Source organism: Amyelois transitella, chromosome 9 (assembly GCF_032362555.1).
Source record: "Amyelois transitella isolate CPQ chromosome 9, ilAmyTran1.1, whole genome shotgun sequence".
In the NCBI taxonomy this organism is placed as follows: Eukaryota; Metazoa; Arthropoda; class Insecta; order Lepidoptera; family Pyralidae; genus Amyelois; species Amyelois transitella.
In genome coordinates, this window is record NC_083512.1 from 9,115,110 (window position 1) to 9,130,461 (window position 15,352).

A 15,352-nucleotide genomic window follows, 5' to 3' on the forward strand; every position below is an offset into this window, starting at 1 on the left:
GGGAGAAGATTATCTATAAGTCGGACTCCGCCCCGGTCTGAGAACTATGGACCCTGTTTTTGTCCTAAGGATTTTATCATGGAGATATCCTCTTTTTGGATATGGAGAAGACCTTTGACTGTGTTCCCCAAGCGATAATCTGGTGAGAACTGAGGTCTAAAGGGGTTCCAGAAATCTATATAGATGTAATCCGCGACATGTATCGCGACTCCGGTTCTTTAGGCCGGACGGTTGTTGGTGATCCCAAACCCTTCCCCGTTTCAATTGGTGTTCACCAAGGTTCGGTCCTCAGTCCATTACTGTTCAATGTGATTGCATGAGGTGTCTAAAGGTATTAGGCACTCTTATAATACACTAAATCAAAATTCAATACAGTCTGTACATAAATCTGTTTAAAATTGCTAACTAATCCATAAAAAAATATATCATTTTTATTATTTAAATTTCGTACATATATACATATTATGATCACGTCTTTATCCCTTACGGGGTAAACAGACCCAACTGTCTTGAAAAGACTGATAGGCCACGTTCAGCTGTTTGTGACGGGTTGCTAGCCCATCGCCTAAAAGAAGAATCCCAAGTTTATAAGCCTATCCCTTAGTCGTCTTTTACGACATCCATGGGAACGAGATGGAGCGGTCCTATTCTTTTTTTTTTTATTGGTGCCGGGAACCACACGCCATTATTTTTTTTTCGAAATTAATTTCCAAATTTCGTATAGGTCAATACATCACAGCAATGTATTCTATCATCGACATATCTATTCGAAGTTTGGATGATTGTGAAGTTGACGTCGTCGAAGAAAATGCTGTAGTGTAGTTTGTTAACGCTTCTTCTGCACCCACAATTTGGAAGCGGTAGTAAACATAGTTTTAAGTAATTTATTTGACGTCAACCAATGTTGTGAAAACAAAAGATATGACAAATATTAATGTCATAACCTTTGGTTATCATGTTGTTTGGCAGCGAGACGTGGCCTGTGCTGGAGCGTCACAAGCAAAACCTGCGTGTCATGGAAATAAAGATGCTGCGCTGGATGTGTGGAATATTACGAAAAGACCGCGTGAGAAACTCTCATATCCGCGGAAACCTTAATGTACGTGACATAGCAGACTACGCGGGTACGGCCATGTCTTGCAGAAAACGGCTGACTATTTGGGGAATACGCAGAGATGAGAGAGAATCCTATGTGGACTAGGTTTCAGGAAAGGTTTCCTACTCTGAAAAAAAGGTGTCGATAGCAAATCTATGAAATTTCTCTTTTCTTTAATTTAATTAAATTAAAAACTTTCACTAGCACTTTCTTTTACTTAATTTTAAAGATTCACAAATTATTTTTTTGTAAGAGGGAGAATATTAGAAATTATATTAGGTGTGGTAAAATAATAATAGCATTAATTGTTCACATTTTTAATTTTGATTGTTATCAACAAGAAATGTGTCAATAATTATAATAATACTTATACAGTAGGTAGGTACTGCTTATAACAAATAGGTAATTAATCGTTTCTTATCCTTAACTGTAAAGCACACGCTCTTGAAATCGTCAGTTCCATATTAGCCTATTTTCTCCACACCGGTTTCCGTTCAAGATTATCCTCCTAATATTATTTCATCACAGATTAATCGTGTACTCCTTGATTTTTTTGTTTGTAAAGAAATAAATAGGGCGGAACATGACCACATACTGAGGAAATATTGATATAGGCATTTGAAGTTCAAAATATAGTAATTGGTTAAGTATTGAAAATACCAATTTATACCGATTTCAAATATTAAATAATTACTTTTATCCAGATGAGATATAACTTCAAAAATAATTTAAATATATTTTTTACTGTGTATTTTATTTACATTTATTAAAAATTGCGATATGCTTATAATATGATTCAATAAATTTTCCTAATTTCATAAAGGATTGTATAAATAATAAAACATAACGTTTTTATGAGTAATAATAATTGTACATTCAAACAAACATAATAAATCAGGCAGACAATAATAGCAAACATAACAATGAACAAATTTTGCAAAAGGAATAATATGTGAGAAAAATACTAGCATAATCTCAAAACAATTGAAATATTTTTTTGTAAATTGCTATTTGTAAAATGTTTATTACATAATAATTAAAGTTTGTTGGTGATGTACCGATTAAAGTGATAAATTAATAAAGACCTCTGGAAAATTCAGTGGTTCTCAATATATATTAAATTCTAGTCGCGAACAGCGGCACCGCACGAATGTCTGCATCGTGCTAAGGCTCATACCGACCCTGTGACTGATAACTCTCCCCACTTTCGTATATATTCACCTAGAAACTTTGAATTTACACGCACGTATACTATTGCACACACAGTTTAAGATTATGCTAATGACTTAAAATATTACTGTGGTAACTATATCTCGTTCTTATCTATAAAATATTACTAATTATTAGGTCAAACTCGTCCAAAATTCAATAACTTTCCTTTTTATCATTTACTAACATATACCATACACCAATGTTAAATAGCACCCATGAGAATATTATACACTTAAAGCGACATGTACGTGATTTTTAAACTAAAAGATTTAATTTACAATATTTACATAAATTTACACTAGACACGAAGAATTGAATACAACTCAATCACTGAGTTACTACGACATAAATGTGATTATGTAACGGCTGCCTTAACTAACACAGTCTCACAAACAAATATCTACTACATTGTTCTTAATTGAGATGTTTAATTATATAATCAGTCGAAATATGTTACAGTTCCCATCGTTGAGCCATCATCAGTTCTCCAGGATTTATGTCATTAGCTTTTATAGATAAAGTTATGAATAGAAACCATAAATCAATTAGCTTTCATTAATTCATGAGTAAAGATTTTGTTCTTAATAAGGTAATTAGTTACTTATCCATAATTTTCATATTATGTCCTCAAATAATATTGCTTGGTAGATCGCTTAGCTTTTCACGAAGAATACGAGTGTACTGTGGAGGTCTATGCTTCAGCCTTCTCTTGCCTCATTGTTCTGATTTTAATGGTCTAAGTATTCTTAGTGTCAGCTAACAAGGATGGTCTCGATCTTCAGGAGTTGTCTAAGTTTGTCTGTGACCCTTATAAGGGCCACTTTGGAGGCTCGTACGTTGACCTTTTCCCCCGCACACAGCAGTTGATGGCACTGCGCACGCTCCAAGAACTCCTGGGTGCGAATTTCTCGAAGCAGTTCCTTTGGCGAACCAGACCCGCAGTGGATCTGCTTCAGTAAGCTCTCTTTTGATTTTATCTGAAAACAAATAAAGGTACATATAAGGTCTTCAACATAATTTCCATTTTACTCTACTATAGAAATATACTTCTTCAGTAACTAAATTGGTTAAGAAGATATCAAAATTCAATCACATAACAAAGTCTGAAAAAAGAAGATTCTATTTTTTTGAAAGCTATTAAGCTGGTCTCATCGCTTTCTGGCTGTAGTGATTCAAACCACTTGGAATATTATTAGACAGGGAAAGTTAAAGTAATAACTTTTTATGAACAGCATATTTATAAATTGTCTTTATTGCAAGCTTGAAATTACAATTTCTTTTTCATAAATATGAGACTTCTTGCAAACTATAAATTATGTACCAATCCAAGAATTGTTGACCCCATTCATAAAAGATATTGCCTATAAAGCAATTGTACCTGTAATATGTTAGTGACGTCCTGCAGCAAGCACCAGAGTCCATCGGCAGGCTGCCCGGTCGCAGTCCTGAGGCTGTAGAAGGGCGGCAGTGGAGCCTCCGTGCACTGGATCTCCATCATGGAGTCCGGGGGCGGCGGCGGCGACGCCGGCGGGGGCGAGGATAGCGAGTCACAACCTATTTCTTCATAGTCTGAAAATTAACAGGATATTTTGGCAAAAATAATCGTTATGTCATGAATGATGGCGATTTGGTATGGCAAGGTCCTGGGAGGAGGAAAAGGAAAGCACACGATGGAGGCATTGGATTTCTTTTAATGAACTGCATTTTATCTATTTTTGGGTGCGCAGACTTGTGATTCATGAGATTCTTAAACGCTTACCGACGATTTCAGCTGGATGTGGAAACCTCCAGGGCTCGAAGGCGTGACCCTGGACGTCAGCTATGTGCAGCCGGACCAGCTTGGCTGCGGGGCCTTCAGCCAGCTCTTCAGGAGTTTGACCAGCGTATGTTCCGAGGAGGGGATCGGCTCCGTAGGCGAGAAGAAGTCTGATCACTTCTGCGTGGCAGTTCTCGCAAGCTTCGTGTAATGGTCTAGAATTGGTATAAAAACAAATTCAATTTCTACGTGTAATTATTTTATTCAGTAAAATTTCGGAAAATCCTTCGGTGTTTGCGAGTAAAAGTTGCGCTGTTTACTTAAAATACATAGATGACCAACAAATCTATACACTTACAGAGGTAGCGTAGCGTCAGCATAGAAAAGATTTTCAAATAATTCCAAGAGAGCCCCAGTAGTGTTCCATTATTAGATAACATTCCTGATTGTTCAAATATCACCAATTCATTCTGATTTTAATTTTAATAAGACACTCACCTTATTCCACCCTGGGCGGCTGCTGACACGTTAGCACCATACTGGAGTAGTAGTCTGGCAATCCTCACGTGCCCTCTAGCTGCAGCCACGTGGAGTGGCGTAAACCCTGCGTTGTCTTTTGCCGAAGGGTCCGCGTCCATCTTCTCCAAACAATATGCAACGCAGTCCTGAAATTATAATAAAATATGATATTACAAAAGATTATACAAATTAAAAACGTATTTTCGTTCGCATTCTCAGATGTTAGACAGACGTTAAAAATGGGGTTTCCTAAAAAATCCGCTTGGAATGATTGTTTACGAGTAGGTTCATTTAGGCAACCTTTTATGTTTAGGCAAAGATTACGGGTCGGGCGCCTGAAACTTTTGATTGACTATTTGCCGTGTTTTATTTTAGAGACATAACTAGGCATTAGCCAATGTGTTTAAAAAGCTATTTACTCAAAAACAACTCAGGCATTATTTTTTATTGCTCCGACAAACAAATTTAATTCATATTCAAGATAGATACAGAATACTCACCGTATATCCAAGTCTTGCAGCCCGATGAAGATGAGTTTCTCCGATGCTTTTGTTGATAAACCAGCTTTTGATTTCTTTGTGAATATCATGCTCTGATTCAGGACTTGGTTTAGGTGCTTGGCGACGAATTTTATTTTGTGTATTGGTGTTACTGTCCTCTTTTCGAATAATCTTTTTCTTTTTCCGTATATAATCGAAACCAGAGCTAAATTTCCTTCTTCCAAATAAACGTTTTAGACGTCTTTTATTATTTCCTTCCGTAGCTTCTGGTGGTATATCTTCTTTTTCCTTATCTTTATCTTCGTTGGAAGTGTTGCTTTCCTTTTTATGCTTATTCATTGCCAATTCTTTCATTCGTTTACTTGGTAGTGATTTCATGAGACTGTTTCTTTTTTTGAGTCTAAGGAGGCGACCTTTTGCATCGTTTCTTTTTAAAGACTTAGTACTTCTCAGGCCATCTCTAATTGTACTAGAACTTCGTTTCATTTTATCTTTCATGATCTTTTTTGGTTTGAATTTTGGTTTGGATACCGACTCTTCGGGTTCCTTTTCTATTTTTGGTATTGGTAGTTCTATATCTTGTGAATCACTTTCCCTGCAAGATGAGGGTGGTGCTGACGCAGGTCTTTCGTCACCGAAAACTTCTTTAATTGTTGCTCTGTGCTTCAACACTCTACTTTCTGTCCTAGTTCTTGTTTTCAAAACAACTGGGGAAAATTCTTCCGTGGCGCCTATTAGACCATCTGTATTTTTAATAAAGGCATTTCTAAATGCTGCAACTGTTTCTTTTCGGAAGGCTCCTAAGTAATAAATTTCCTCCATAATCTTTTCTTTCTTTGTACTCAAAGTTTCTTTGTTTCCATTTTTCACCAGTCCTAAACTGGGCGTTGGCAGTAATTCTGTTGTATTAGAGCATTTAGGTATTATTTTCGGTGATCTTTCATCCTTTTCTTTATCTTTGGATTTCTTTTTCGATTCTTCCTTTCTGCCACATTTCTGTATTAAAACATCAACAATCGAGCTGCTCTTTTTCTTCACAAGTGATGAAGAAAATACCGTAGACGTGGAAGCTTCTGAATCATATTGTAACCTATTAGGAACAGAGCAGCTAGAATTAGAATCTAAATCACTATCCATAGTCATTTTGTCAGGACGTCTAGAATATAAATCGTCTGTAGCTGCTGATGGGGCAGATGAAGGTGCAGGCGAAAGTGGAGGAGGGTCAAGATCTGGAAGAGATGTTGCACCACGAGAAAACATTGCAGCTGATCCTCTTGCATATGGTCCGCCGGAACGTCCTCGCGGAATGGCGATGAGTCTAGTGGGCATCCGTAGTGACCGTTTATATCTATATAATTCTTCTTCCCAACCTGGATGAAAATCAGAACCATCGCCAAAACCTGGTTTACGAACGGGGGTTGAATAGTTGCTTGTACTACTTGAATCTTGCTTTTTACCTTGTGATGGTTTAACTGGTGTTTTAGTCGCGGGCTTTTCTTTGCTATCTTCACTTTTGACGGATTTTCGAACACGTAAGCGTGTTGCAACGCTAAGGTCATCATCACTGTCTGAACTCGAGTCTATGTTATGTTTATCATTCTTTTCAGCGGACAAAGATTTACCTTTTACACGCAAACTTTGTTTACCAAATTTGCATTTACTCATCTTTTCTTCTTTTTCCTTTGTTATTGATTCGATAGATTTTCTATTATTTTTATTTACATCAACATCACAGCACTCTAACTTTACATACGCTGATTTCTCTGATAAGTCCTTTAATAACTTATAGTTAAGCTCTTTTTCTTTTAATTTTCGTTCATTTTCTTTATATTTTGGGACCTTATCTTTAATCTTAAGTTCTTTTTGTTTAATCTTCTGATCTTTTTCTTTATTTTTCTGATCTTTCTCCTTGTTCTTCGGTCCCTTGTCTTTAATCTTCGGTTCTTTTTCTCTATTCTTCGCCTCTTTTTCTTTATTCTTCAGTTCGTCTTTATTGGTTTGTTCTTTCAATTTCAATTCCTTTTCTTTAAGTAACTTACTTTTGATAAGAGGCTCATCATCGTCTGTCGATTCTGATTCTTCTTTTATTATTGTTTTAATAGGTTCTTTTTCTATAGTTTCTTGTTTAATTATTGAAAGTGGTGGTGAGTCAAAACTTTCGCGCTTTTCAGACTTTTTAGGTGTAGATTTATTTTTATTTTTTGAAGTCTTGTCATTTTCTTTAAAATTTTTCTTATCTTTTTTACTGTTTTCGGTTTTGGTTTCTTCTTTTTCACTAATTACAATCTTATTCGATTGTGAAATTGATGATGATGGCTCAGACATTTTTATTTCATCTTCATCTAAAGGTTCTTTTTTTATTTCTATAGCAGGTAGTTCAAAATTATCAACACTATTATTTTTCGCTTCGGGCACTACAGTTACATTTTCCACTAGCGGCTTAATAATGTCGGATTTTTCCGACAGGTGTTGAGTGTGTTTTTCTCCTACAAGCTCAGTCTGACCTGTTTCCATTTTTAATTGTTCTTTATCAGTTTTATTTTCAATCTCACGTTCTATCGTATCTATACGTTTTCTACCAGTCTTCTTCTTATGACACCCTGTCTTCAGTTGTTCAACAAAACTATCACAAGCACTTGCCCAATCTAAGTCATCTTCAAATACATCATCAGTACATGTATTCACATTTTCCGGTTCTAATGATTCGAGTATTTTTTCAGTTTTGATGGATATTTCCGCATCTTTTTCAATTTCATCGATATTCATTGGTTCTGTCTTTACTTCGGGAATTACATTTTCCGAAGTTTCACATTTTATTACTGATTCGAGACGCAGATTATCTTCTCTTATTTGATTAAATAGATGTTGCTTTTGAGATTTGGGTAGCAATTTATGTCCTGATGACATATCTTGAGTTCCTTCAGTTTTCGCATTTGAATCCTGCGATGGCGGCATAACCTTTAGTTCTGCTTTAGTTCTTATCCTTGAAGCCACATCATATTCGGGAGACTTACTTTTTTGGTCACTATTATCAAATCTTTGATAATCTGTATCTCTTTGTAAAGAGTCTACGGCTCGAGGCATTTTAATATGATTACTTAATGACGAATTATGATTATTTTGACTACGAATATGTTTTGAAATATCTTTGCTAGTAATTTCATTGTCATTATCCTTTGTAAGATCAGTTATTTCTATCACAGAATCATCAACATCATCTATAACAATGAGATCTGGGATATGTTTTGCTGGTCTGCTTGGATCTACATATCCTGTTTGTTTTGTTTCTAAACTATTTCTTAGTATGCTCAACACATTCTTGTCTGCAGGAATACCATTATGAACTTCTAAATGGTGTGGATGAACGTCTCTATGACTTGGAAGCTTTTGTATAACGTGATGACGAGTACTAGTTGATTGGTTTTTATCATAATAATGTTGGTGGTGTACATGTTCACTTGGTTCTCTACGTGGAATTTCAGGGACATACGAATTACTAGGATATCTATGACTAACATGGGGATAATGTTCTCTATATATATTAGAGGCTACAGGCCTCTTTTGTTCATTTTGATAAGCCTCAAATTGCTTATGGCTACTATAACTGTATACCGGTCTGCTCATTAACTCTTGCTGTTCTTTTGTTGACTGACTAATGCGATCTATCCGGCTGTCTGATGTCCATGTTTCGTATCGGACTATCTTCTCAGGAATGTTACTAACAGGCTGTCCCATAGGCCGTTTTCTTTCTTCTATTATAAAGTGTCTATCATCTCGTATCCTATTTTCGGGACGGCGTTGATCACTAATCGGTCTTGTAAGATCTATTCTAGGAACATGTTCGTTTCGTCCTCTTGCAGTACTGTACTTATTCTGGTCTATGTATATTGGGTTTTGAGATTCTACAGTAAATGATTCTGGTAACGGACGCCTTGTTTCGTAAGCACCGTTATACCGTACTGGCGTATGATGACTATGGTGGCTTGCTTGAACTGGAGTACTAAAGTTTTGACTGTTACCTCTATCTCGGTATTGGTTAAAGTTTGGAGCAAAATCTACTTTATGAGATGCCACATAACCAGTATTAGAAGGATTCGACCTTTGACTTGAAGAAGGTCTTGGTTGTAAAGATAATGTTTTGTTTTCTGCTGTCAGTGAATCAATAACATCGTCGTGAGTCGTCGATGAGTCTGCTGAATTTTTAACGGTTTTCACTGAAAGATCCAACGGTGACTCCCGTTTTTGCTTTATTTGATTTAGCGGTTGTGTTTGTGTCGTTGCTGGATGAGGCAATTTATGTTTAGTTTGATTCATTTGATTTACTAAAGATGTAACAGAAACAGTCATTCGAGCTTGCTGATTAGGGTAACCAGGTTTGACTGTCGATCGCGCTGGTGATGTTTGGACGGGGGTTGATGTTGGATATTCGTAACTAGATTTAGGCGCGGCTGCTGGACGGTATCCGCTTTTGGACTGCAATAGAGTATTTTGCACTTCGGGGACGGAAGTATTTGAAGCATATCTAGCAGTTGACGTTGAAGCCGTAGGGTAAGAATATGCACCTCTGGAATCAATGTTTCTACTGCTGGTTTGGTACTCAAGTCGCGCTGGTAAACGCGTGGCATCATGCGCATGTGGTTGCGGTGGTACCGCTGTGCGGTCAGACGCTCTCACGGCATAATGTGGACTCATGGATTCCATCACAGTTTGTTTGTATTGAACTGGGTGATGCGTTTCAATACGATGTGTAGGTATAGGCTGAGGTGGTGTTGGAGCGGGTCGATAACCAGGATATGCCTGTTGTGGATCATATTTCCGAGGTGGGACCGCTGGATGCATATCGTAATGTGTTGATGCTCTACCATATGGAGATGGATCCCTTCGCTGTTGCAAAGAAGAATAAACAGCTGCCGATCGGACGTCATGTCTCTGTGGTGGATGCAATGATTGGGGATGATGTATTGGTGGCACACGGTCGTTGTGTGGAGGCGGCGGCTGAACGGCTGGCATCATGTATCTCTGCGCAGGCGGGCTGTGGGCGGCGGCCTCCCGTAATCGAGAAGTGGTGTGATGTGGCATCGAACTAGATATCCTCGCATAAGTTTGTGGACTTTGTCGTGCCACGCCCGATGGTTGAGGCGAAGCTACTGGAGGTCCATGTGAATTTCTACCCCCATCGGCAACATTCGATTCGTAATGATAACGGGGATACTGCTCGGGTGGCCTAGATGATGTATAAGGATCTGGTGGACGCCCAGGCGCAAATTGATCTGGAGGTCTCGTCGTAGGAGTTGGTACACGATGAACCGCTTGCCGGTATTGCGCCGGTGCTTCTATCTGAGGTTCTTGTGGAGGAGGTGGCGGAAGTGCAGCTGAAGGAGGTCGAGATGGTGATGGACAATTTGCAGCTGGCGCTGGCGCCGGTGATTGTACCGGTCTTTGAGGCTTGCGAATAATATGCGAGGGTGGTGAAAGCGCATCATTTGTTTCCTCCTCGTCTTCGACTTCAGGCATCTCCCGTCGTTTCTCAGCCGCCTCACGCATTACTGTCGCTTTGTGGATGATATGCGGCTCGGGCTCGAGCGGCTCAGACGGAGGCCGGGGCGGTACTGCGGCGGACATCGTGGTCGAAGTTGTTGGTGGGGCTGCTGCAGCTGAAGGGGGGCGTGATGAGGGCGCAGGTGCTCCAGATTGTGCCGGCGCACCTTCTTCGGGCAATGGGGTATTTGTTGACCACGCGGATTGACCAGAGCTCTCGGCCTGCGCCTGCCTCGGTACTCCCATAAAATACTGTCGCGTCCCTTCCAGTACATTGTTAACTAAACTGACATCCATAATATGTGCTCCGTCCACTGAACACCTGAAACAAATAGAAAGCATATTATTAAAACTTAAACTCGAGGACTGCGCGTAGGTGGGTCTCATCAATCAAGCAGTAAAGTAATAAATTTCAATTTTGTATTAAGCAAAGTCGGCGACTTGAAAATGCGTGGTGTAGTCATGAGGTCATCGACCGCGGCATGCCCTTGAGCGTACTTCGCTCGGCGGACCACGCGCCGCCGCCGAGCGTTCGCCCCGGGTGTCACAATAGGAACGCGCACAAAGAATTTCCGTGTGAGAATTATTACTAATTTCGCTAAAGTATTGGTGACCTTCAACTCACTGGTTCATAAAACGGACTGATTTTAAGTGCTAATGAACGGATTTCTATAGAATTTTACCGTAGGTTGATTTTCAAACACGTAGCTAATTTCGGTACAGCGTAATGAAAGATACCTATACCTACTTTAGTTATGCAGGTAAGTACCTAACTAATTATCCTAGATATCATAATAAATCACACAAACAAAGATTCCGATTTACATTTCCAATAGTCTCGTCCCGTTAGAACCCTTATCTCTGTGTTTTGTGATCTCCTTCGACGTACATACAGTCCCTACTATATCAGCATCTATTTATAAATAAATATACCTAGTACCTATTTTATTTCTGAATTCTGTGTTAGCTATCTACGAGAAGGTGTCAAGCCACAGACTAAAATATTATAATGGACCGAAGTAAGGTTTTCGTGTTACAGCAATTCAGAGCACATACTGAGGTTTCTTGTAGAGTTAACTAAGAGAGGATTTTCGAAATTCCAAGGAGAAATCACTAATTTACCCGTACATGTTAGGCTACGCCAAAAAATGCTTAATGAACCCAAGCAAGATCAGTTAAACTCATGTGAAAATCCTTAGATCTTGTTGATTAGGCTTCAATCACGTTGAAGACAAAAAGTAGGAAAGAAATACCTAATACAGATGCAATTTTTTGTTGTGCTTACGTTTCGCATAATAAACGTATCGAAGGTGGTATATGTAATTGTCCCTCTACATGTCTTACTCGTATGTCTACTTATGCCTGTAAGTCTGAGGCAGGTGAGGTGACAGAGCATCTCCCGGTAACTGTCTCCGCAGCAACGACGCCCGCTATCGATCAGACGCCATTCGTACACGGTTATAGTGCAATGTGCCCTTGTTTACTCAAGTTTGTATACGACTATCATTTGATACATTTCGTATCGCATATGGAGCTTATGAATGGGATAAATTCATAAGAAAATATTGCGTGCCTTTCTAGTTTTGTAACGAAATTAAAGTCGATTTGACCTTCATTGATACCATCCTTCAGGTAATAATAAAATTCAATCAATTAACTAATGAACCAAAAATATTTTAACCAAAACTAGAAATGTATAAAACAAGTCCATTGAGAACTTAACATTCAAATTAAATTAACAAATCATTGTGAAACCACAGCGCATACGAAAACTACACACAAATAACAAACAGTCGAAAACTAAATGCTCGCCAGATAAATGAACACAGCGTGTGTGTTTGCAAAACAATACGCATTTGTCCAAGCTGTTGGCTCTGTCTTGGCCAGGAGCCAACGTACACGGCAAGTGTCCAAATAATTGGTAATCAGATTCGCTATGCGATTACCACTTCCGTTTGTTACGCGTGCCTCGTGGAAAGATAATAAACACGACTTACCTAATAGTAAGCATTTAAGTGGCATTATAGTAAGTAAATAATTGGAAACGAAGTTAGTACGCGCATTTCTTTTCAAAATTCTTTTGATGTATAAATACAAGTAAGAAGTCATTTAATTGTCTGCTTAAACATACCGCCCACCACAAGCTGAATAACTGCAACTCGACATACTTCCTCCTATACCATTTATAATACAATAATGTACCTATATGTATTTCACGAATACCTTATCGATCACAATGTTCGCGTCAATGTAACTAACAATTCTAAGTTATGCGTGTTTAGTGTGAAACTGCATAGCTGCACCGGTGCGCGGCGCGCGCAAATTACACGTGCACTTGTACGTTTTCCGTTACTCGTATTAAGCTGTAAATCCTTTACAAACGGATTGTTGAACAATATTATTAATCACGTAAGTATCTATAGACTTTTGGGAGCACAAAATTTATCTGTGACATTATAAAATAAGTTTTATCCTACGGGATTTACCTTATACCTTTAATGTATTACCTAAGTCATAAAATGTACTTCAAAAACTAGTCAGCTAGGCTTCATGTTGAACATGTAAGTTTTTTTAGTTTTACTTGATGACGTCGTCTACCCAACAATGAAAACTGTAATCTAGTTTTGACTTAATAGTCATAATATGCAGACTCACCAGAATTCTCCGTAAAGTTGATAAGATTTAACGATAAAAAAATAATATGCATGGGTACTACAAAATTGTTAAGTAAAACCATTGACTTGACGTAACGTAAAACGTTATTTCCTGTTCCTATGGAAATTCCTCTTTTAGCTAGTGCTTGCCTACACTGCCCGAGAAACATCCCAAATTTCAAACTATCTACACCCAGTAGTTCCGCCTGTACGTTTTGTCCATGAGACAGTCAATCAGTTCAAATATTGATGATGATAATAATAAAAAAGAACATCAAAAAATTGTCTACACTTACGTTTGATTCAGTTATCCGGCTTGATGCGAATGGCACTCCTTGTTCCCGTTCATGACTCCGGTTTTTGTCTCTGCACGGCCTGAAATTAAAAAAAGAAACTTGTAAGAATATTGTCTAAATGTCTACTGTTACTACCTACTACAAGTAAACGTTAATGTAAGTGAGACAGGTACCTACAACAGGTAACGAACGAACGAGGTAAATTCGGACCTATTTGCGAGGATGAGAAGGAAAATTTATTCAAAGAAATGTAATAAAAACGAGGTTTAATTTCTGCAACGAGTCTCCAAAACAAAACGACCTTACGACAATCGTGAAAATTGTTCCGACATCTGTTATGTTCACAATTGTATCGTACAGGTAAGTTTTATAATGGTTTATTTGGTTCGAAATGATAATAATCGGTAAGGATTTATCATTTTATTGACCATCCAAGATTGTTCAAAATCCAAATGTTGCGAAATAAACTTGAGACAAAAAGGTTGATTGATAAAAAAGCCGTAGCTGTTTAATTATGCGATCCATCATTTGACTTCAATTTAACTTAGAATCTTTATACACTAAAATGAGAAGGATCGATTGATAACATAAACAAAAGCACTACAAGTCTATTACATATTATGTTTGTTCTTGATAAGAACATAGTTAACAAACAATCTGTGGACAGATAGGTTGATGATGCCTTCATGTGCTGGACTGGACATTGACCCAAATCGACATCTGTTGACAACCGATTCAACATAATAATGGGAATTGACTTACAAATGGATTGCTTTGAATAAATCACAGAAAAAATGGCATCTACGTTTTGAATTCTCATAAACGACCGAAAACGGCCGATATGTGGTCCTAACGTATTTGTAATACTGTGAAAATTAAACTTCTACGTCATTAATAGGTGTTCCTAGTGTGAGAACATCCCTCGGGATAAAAACAACGAAAATATGGCATAAAGGCTGTTACGGGTACCTATTTTTTTCTATTCAAAATAGTTAGTCACCTACTTTAAAATGTACAGGTACTATATTTTAAAACTATCTCTTGTGTGCCTATGTAATTAGATAATTTACCATTAGACATTAAATGAAAAGATTGACCTTTGAGAGTGAGAATATTTTCCCATCTCAGGATTCCAGCTAAAATTTAAAAAACGAAAGTTTAACGAGAGTTAACGCGAAAGAAACGTAAAGAAAGATGAGAGACTTTTCACTTATAATATTTCAATCGAAGAATAATTTGCATCTTAACTGCTTTGAATAGATATTATTTTATCTATCGAAAAGGTTAGTAGCTGCGGTGATTACAGTATGCATTAGTCATTACATAAACATAATTATGTAAATAATTCCTAGAAAATTATAAGTAATTTATATTATAAGCTGGCGCGGCGAGTCCAGCCAAATTAAGTAATTAAGCATCTAAAATGGGTCAGGTTGGGTTTGTATTAGCTTTGTAGGAAACATTTTCGAGCTTAAATAAAAATACCTATCGACATACTAACTAATTTACTTACTATAATAATTAAATAACACACTAATTAATAACCTAACCAAGAAACAAGTAATATTATTTCTTACTCTAAGGAAAATAGATTTTTCATTATGGCACCTACTCCCACACTGCCTAACACTAAACAACGCTTCACTTGTACGTGTGTGTACGTAGGTACAACTATTTACACACACCGCGACGTCAGCTGAGCCGGGTCGTTGACCTCCCGGGCGCGAAACAAGGTGAATTGTAATGTCCGCAGTCTATACCTACTTTCTGTCTCCTTGTGA

At 37.7% G+C, this 15,352-nt stretch overlaps 1 protein-coding gene across 3 annotated transcripts in view; it reads right to left on the reverse strand.

The window, feature by feature from the left end:
* Positions 1 to 2,945: 2,945 nt before the first annotated feature.
* The window catches only part of LOC106142867 (uncharacterized), a 45,560-nt gene continuing 33,153 nt past the window's right edge, over positions 2,946 to 15,352 (reverse strand). For all 3 annotated transcript variants that reach the window (XM_013344796.2, XM_060945721.1, XM_013344795.2), the window contains 6 exons: positions 13,572 to 13,650; positions 5,084 to 10,943; positions 4,563 to 4,729; positions 4,068 to 4,279; positions 3,687 to 3,877; positions 2,946 to 3,285 (listed from right to left, as the gene is read on the reverse strand). In XM_013344796.2, coding sequence (XP_013200250.2) covers positions 3,061 to 3,285; positions 3,687 to 3,877; positions 4,068 to 4,279; positions 4,563 to 4,729; positions 5,084 to 10,918 — 6,630 coding nt within the window. In that variant the 5' untranslated portion in view covers positions 10,919 to 10,943; positions 13,572 to 13,650 and the 3' untranslated portion in view covers positions 2,946 to 3,060. The remainder of the gene's footprint in view (positions 3,286 to 3,686; positions 3,878 to 4,067; positions 4,280 to 4,562; positions 4,730 to 5,083; positions 10,944 to 13,571; positions 13,651 to 15,352) is intronic.